This window comes from Myotis brandtii, unplaced genomic scaffold, assembly GCF_000412655.1.
Source record: "Myotis brandtii unplaced genomic scaffold, ASM41265v1 scaffold321, whole genome shotgun sequence".
NCBI lineage: Eukaryota > Metazoa > Chordata > Mammalia > Chiroptera > Vespertilionidae > Myotis > Myotis brandtii.
This window is the reverse complement of record NW_005362314.1, coordinates 1,205,231-1,211,350: the sequence shown is the minus strand read 5'-3', so window position 1 is coordinate 1,211,350 and position 6,120 is coordinate 1,205,231. Positions and strand designations below refer to the sequence as shown.

Here is a 6,120-nt window from a genome sequence, read left to right as displayed (position 1 = left end):
CCGAGCGCGAGCTGGAGCTGCTGCGCACCAGCCTGGAGCATCAGTGCGGGGTGAGCGAGCTCCTGCGGAGCCGGCTGCGAGAGTTGGAGGAGGCCCGAGAGGCTACGGAGGAGGCAGCGGCCCAGTCTCAGTCGCGCGAGGCTGCAACCCAGACCCCATGGGGTTGTGTTGAGAAGTCCACGCAGACCGAGCCTTCCGCGGAGGTCCCTTACCTGACGCGGAGCCCGTCTGGACTCACAGATGGGGACAGGGCCATAGCGCCCGCGGGTGAGTCCCAACCTCTCCCGGAGCCCTGGCTTGATGACCACTGGTCTCGAATTCAGTGCCCTTATCTGATCCCTGGCAGGCATCCTCAAATCCATCATGAAGAGGAGAGACGGAACACCTGGCGCCCAACCCAGCCCCGGACCCAAGAGCCTGCAGTTTGTTGGGGTCACCAACGGAGAGTGAGCATTTTCCCCCTCCTCATGACAGCATCTACGGGAACATGGATTGGGGTTTGAATTCCAGCTCTGCCCCTCAGTTTCCTCCTCTGGGAAATGGGGATAGCCAATCCCAACTGGCAGGACTCCGGAACGAGCCCACAGGGGAGGTTCAGCAGACGCCTCCCAAACTGCCCCCAGGTACGAGAGCTCATCCAGTGAGGAAGACAGTGACAGCGAAGATGGTGCTGCCGATCCCCTGAGGAGCAGCTCCTGTGGCTCTGGGGAGGACAGCGGCCAGGGATCTGACTCGGGCACCCCCGGCCCTCCCAGCAGCGGAGTCGTTCGGGACCCCGAGCCGGAGCCAGAGGCAGAGCCTCAGCCGGGTGCGCAGGGGAGGTGAGCAGCGCCAGGACACTGGAGTGGGGACTGTTTTCTTTCCAGTTTCCACGCCCCCACCCCCACCACTCCTGAGCCTCTCCCGACCTCTTCTGTAGGTGCGAACTGAGCCCGCGATTGAGGGAGGCGTGCGCAGCGCTGCAGCGGCAGCTGAGCCAGCCCCGTGGAGTCGCCCGTGACAGCGTGAGTGCGCGAGGAGACAGCTCTTTACAGTGGAAGTCGTGGGGTCCACCAAGGACCTCCCCTGATGTCCTTAGGGAAGCGCCTGTTGTCTAGATTTGGGGGAGGGTCTGGAGTTCCGTCTAGCGCCAGGGACCTCCACCAATCCCAGGCTCTCTAAAGGAATCTCCCAGGACCGCGCTGATCCTTACCTGGTTCCCTAAAAGGATCCCGCCCCAGGCCCACTCTCGGACTCCCCAAAGACAAGCGCTCACCACCTTCGGGGCCCAATGTACTCCCTCTTCCAAAGGGGTGCGGCCCCATGGGGTCCCTACGGCCCTCCTCAGACAAGCAGTGACCATCCCCCCCCCTGCCTGGACTCCCAGCCCCAACTCTGCACCCTCCCTGCCATGGCACCGGGACCTTCGCTGATGCTTTTCCCTGTCCCGGCAGGGCGCTGCGCGCCTGGTGGCACTGGAGTGGTTTCGAGTGTCCAGCCAGCGCCGTTCGCAGGCTGAGCTTGTAGCCGGGGTCCTGCGGGCGGTAGCATGCCTGGGACAAGAGCTGCTGGCCCACGTGGTGAACCTGGCCGACGGCAATGGGAACACAGCCCTGCACTACAGCGTGTCCCATGGGAACCTTGCCATCTCCAGTTTGCTGCTGGATACTGGTCAGCATGGAGGAGGGGTGGGCAGGGTACTAGGCAATGGGGTGGACAGGTAAAGGAGGACATGGGCAGTTCTCAGCTGGGAAAACCTGAAGAAATGTAGAGACAGGCTGGCCAGGCAGATGGCACCACCGGTCCTTCACTGGGTGTTTCAAGATCCAACATGGACTGACCTGAGCTCTGCCCTGACCCAACTCACTTTCCAGACTTTTGAATTATGTTGTCCTAAATTTAGGGGGTTATTTTAGCTCTTTCCTTCCTTAACTGTGAAATGGGGATGCATCATCTCCCTACCTGGGAAGCTAGAACACCTGTAGAAGCATCAGGCATGCAGGATGAAGCTCCAGCCCTGGTGCTTCCTAAGTCCACATGTCCAGCCAGCTGCCTTTCCAATCTTGAGGGAAGATACTCACTGGTCAGGGCTGTGACGACCATCCTGGTCTGGGACTGTCTCTTATCCTCCAATTACACTTCCTACATTTCCATCCCCTGCCTCAGGAACAGAGATGGTCCCGTGTTGCAGAACCCAGACATGTACTGAGAGCATACTAGGTACCAGGTAGTGGAATGGGAAACCCATGCTGCTTTGCCCATGGGACCAACTGCCCAAGAGCCCTTCTGAGTACCCTCCCTCAAGACCAGTAACCTCTGGGGGCCTGCAGGTCTTGGTGACCAAAGGAAGGTCACAGCTACTCTGGGGTGGTTACCAGGCTGGGGCTTTGTGGAGGAGGTGATACATTGTTATTTTCTGGGCATCCTCTGTCATTCATAAGAGACCCAAGGCTCCTTGGACCCTTTTAGCCTGTATTGAACCCGATTCAGCCAACTCCCTATCAGTCACCACCAGTATCCCCCATACCCTACCCACTTGCAGTCATGTCAGCCTGGTCCAACCTCCCCCAGGTCCCTGAACCCTCAATGAACCTCATATAGGGGTTGCTTTCCTTTCATCCCTCCAACTTGGCTTCTCAGTTCCTTGACCACCTCCTCTCCCTTCACCTTGATGTACCAGCCTTACACTTGAAAGGTCACCTTAAAACCCTGTCACCTCCTCCATAACCTTACTCCCTAACACCCTTTTTCTCAACTTTCACCTCCCTGAGGTCTCAGCTTCCTCTCCCATTCCTTAACTCTAACAATCCTCAATCTTAGGGGACCATTATCAATGGTCCCCAACCCATCTCCTTGGATACCAGTTATACAGGATTAGGGCCTACCATAATGACCTCATTTTGTTACATCTGCAAAGAGCCTGTTTCCAAGTAAGGTCACATTTACGGTTCTTCAACATGTTTTGGAGGACACATTCAATTTGTAACAGGCTTGGGGAAGGGGAGGATTCCAGAGAACATACGTTAACAGCTTCATAGGTCATGGTGGACAATAGCATTTACTCCAGGAGTAAACAGGAAGGTTTTAAATAGACTGGACCAAATTCCTTTGATCTACTCCTGGCTGCTGGAAGGAAATGAGGGGGGACTTGGATCAAGGTGAAATAGTTGGCATAGTTCTCTGGGGGAACAATGATGGTGCTTGTAGCCATAAAAATAAACATCCCTTATTGAGTGCAAGGTAGAGGGCAGAACACTGAACGTGAGAGGAGCCACATGGCTCTTGGTGGGAGAACCTTGTAGGCAAAGGGGAGTCAATTCATGACCCATGGGGACCACCTGTAACGCAGATGAACCCGAGACTGGGAGAGGTGAGTGAACCAGGTTGGGCTAGGGGTGTAGGCTTAGTTGACTGATCCCCTCCTTACTCTTAGGAGTCTGCAAGGTTGACTGCCAGAATCAAGCAGGCTACTCAGCCCTTATGTTAGCTGCACTCACCTCTGTTGGGCATGAGGACATCTCTGTGGTCCAAAGACTCTTCCAAATGGGCAACGTCAATGCCAAGGCCAGCCAGGTGCGTGGATACTTACAATTCAGGAACCAACCCTGATTTTTACCTCCCTTCTCCTAAAGCCCACCCAGTCCTGTCTTCCCCACTCCACAGACAGGACAGACAGCCCTCATGCTGGCCATCAGCCATGGCCGACAGGACATGGTAGCAGCCCTGCTAGCATGTGGGGCAGATGTCAATGTGCAAGATGTGGACGGAGCCACAGCACTGATGTTTGCCAGCGAGTACGGGCACCTGGAAACTGTCCGGTTGCTACTGGCCCAGCCAGGCTGCGATCCTGCCCTCCTGGATAATGTGAGCTACTGTGGATGGGCTGGTTGGGTAGGCAGGGTACCCATGCCTTGGTTCAGTGACCTAACTGTCCGTTTTTCTTCAGGAGGGCACCAGTGCCCTGGCCATGGCTCTGGAGGCTGAGCAGGATGAGGTGGCTGCTCTGCTGCATGCCCACCTGAGTTCAGGCCAGCCTGGTCCCCCGGTGAGTGTAGCTCTAACCTCAAGCAACAAAACTTTACAGCTGCACACTGTGCAAGGATACCCAGCATGCTCTAGGAAGGTCTCCCCTTCCTACTCCCTCAGGGGAATAGTAGGATGGGGATCTGGGGGCTTCATCTCCTATGTGGGTGGGACACTTTCTCAATTTTATAGATTGAGACTGAGGCCTGCAGAGGGAAAGGGACCTGATCTATGATCAGAGGAGGCCTGGTAGAGTTTCTGTGAGTTATTGCCCCCAAAGAGGCTCATAGCAAAGGAGTTTAGGACCCTTTGTAGTTAAGCCTGGTTGGGGAAGAGGATGCAGGCCCCCTGCAAGAAGGAGCTTCAGAAATGAAGACTGGATCAGTTTGCCAGCAGCCGGCAGGTAGGGAACACCCAGGGTGTCCCTCCAAGGGGAGAGAGGTAATACTCAAAGCTAAATCAGCTTGCCCATCCTCTTTCCAATAGAGATGTGGGAAAGGAGGCATGGTTAAGTGCCTCTTCCAGGTCAGATGGGGTAAAGGCAGGATTCAAACCTAGGCAGCCTGGCTCCTGTGAAGGAGTTTTTCCTCAAGTTAAGCATCCTTGAGTCTGTGGCATCTGAAGTCCACAAGAGATTGTGACATGACCTCCACCACCTTTCTCACCAGTCACCCCCTGACTCTCCCACGGCCACGCCTGGTCGAAGAGGAAGCAGCGATAATGGAGAGGACCCCCAGCCTCAGTGAGCGGCCTCGCACAACGGACCTGGATAGGGGCAGGGTGGCGAAGGATTGACCTTTCTTAACAAATAAAACATTTCTAACTGAACTTGTATCATTTTCTAGGAGCACATATAGACACTTGGTTTCCGTTCTTCAAAAAGAAAATGCCTTGTTGGGGTAGAGCCTTCCTCCCTCCCTCAGGTTTCCAGAATGCAAAGGGGCCAGTGACCCACCAGAAGGTATTGTAAGCCTAGTGACCCCAGACAAGAACCCGAATTTACATAAACGCTTTATTAACAGTGGAGCATCTTCCCCATGGGCCATGTGGTTCACCCAGACAGCCAGGACCCTGTAAAAAGACCCAAGCATGAGATGCTGACAGGCCTCCCAGCAACTGGCAAACTCCCTCCCAGCCTTGCAGCCCGTTTCTACATCCTCCTCCTCCAAGAGCCCTCACCCAGGGCTTGCCAAAGCCTCCCTCCACCAGCCGGGAGAGTTCACGGGGCCGGCTCTCAGTCCCCCCATCCCGGTACTGCACTCACCAGGCACCAGTTCAGCGCAGCCTCCGAGCCTCTCGCTCCGACTCCAGCAGAGTGAGCACGTCGCCCTCGCGCACAGGGCCTTTCACGTTGCGGATGATGGAGCGGCTCGTGTCGTCCATGAACTCCACGCGGACCTACGGGACCCACGGGGGTGGGCAGCAGGTCTAGATTTAGGGGGCGTGAAGGGGCCGGCCCAGGGAAACAGAAAGGGGGATGAGGCTCGCTGGCAGGTAGGACTGGGCCGGGAGGAAAACCAAAAAGGCGGAGACTGGCGAACAAAGCTCCCGAGCGCCAGAAGCTGCCACCATGGGGGGAGGCTGCCGCTCTGGGCCCGTTGCGGACGGGTTCACACTCGGCAGGGCGTGAAGCCACACAGGGCCCAGGGAGACCGCTGAGCCAAGAGGAAGAGGTTCCCTGGAGCTCAGACGCGCTGGCAGGGCGGGGGGGGGGGGGGGGTTCGGACCTCCAGGAACCTGGGACAAAGGGTTCTCCGATTCCACGAGGGGCAGTTCCGATCCCGGGGCGTCCCCACGCCTCACCTGCGTGCACTGTCCCTGGGAACCGGTCCTGCCCAGCACCTTGGTGACCTGGTGGAGAGAAGCTGGGTCAGCACCGCCGGGCCCGGTGCCCCACCCCACCGGCCTCCCTTCGGCCCCGCCGGCGCCCTTCTCACCCGGGCTAGCTTGATAGGCTGCACACGGCTCGTGTCCATGATGGCGGCAACAGTCGGGCGGAAAGGAGTCACGTGCTTTGGGGAGCGTCTTTATACGCCGTCCTAGCCCCGCCCCCCTCTCGCGAGATTACACACATTTCCCAACAGCCCCCGCCGCAGCGCTGCTGCCGGCGTCCTTCAG

The 6,120-nt window shown here is 57.4% G+C and overlaps 3 protein-coding genes across 3 annotated transcripts in view; 2 read left to right on the top strand and 1 right to left on the bottom strand.

Moving 5' to 3' along the window:
* Positions 1-2: 2 nt before the first annotated feature.
* KANK3 (KN motif and ankyrin repeat domains 3) lies at positions 3-4,830 on the top strand (the record flags this gene model as incomplete). Its single annotated transcript, XM_014543240.1, has 9 exons — positions 3-267; positions 347-446; positions 624-821; positions 920-1,004; positions 1,434-1,650; positions 3,413-3,552; positions 3,643-3,843; positions 3,926-4,024; positions 4,671-4,830. Coding segments are annotated over 9 exons (1,383 nt in total), but the record flags the coding sequence as incomplete, so codon positions are not given.
* A 165-nt stretch (positions 4,831-4,995) lies between these two features.
* Positions 4,996-6,039, bottom strand: RPS28 (ribosomal protein S28). Its single transcript, XM_005870706.2, has 4 exons — positions 5,940-6,039; positions 5,806-5,853; positions 5,267-5,400; positions 4,996-5,073 (listed from the first exon to the last, which is right to left on the bottom strand). The coding sequence occupies exons 1-3, from the start codon at positions 5,976-5,978 to the stop codon at positions 5,278-5,280; spliced, it is 210 nt and encodes a 69-aa protein (XP_005870768.1). The 5' UTR covers positions 5,979-6,039; the 3' UTR covers positions 4,996-5,073; positions 5,267-5,277.
* NDUFA7 (NADH dehydrogenase (ubiquinone) 1 alpha subcomplex, 7, 14.5kDa) overlaps positions 5,980-6,120 on the top strand; it is a 5,073-nt gene continuing 4,932 nt past the window's right edge. Inside the window, exon 1 of the mRNA XM_014543239.1 lies at positions 5,980-5,991. Coding sequence (XP_014398725.1) covers positions 5,980-5,991 — 12 coding nt within the window. The remainder of the gene's footprint in view (positions 5,992-6,120) is intronic.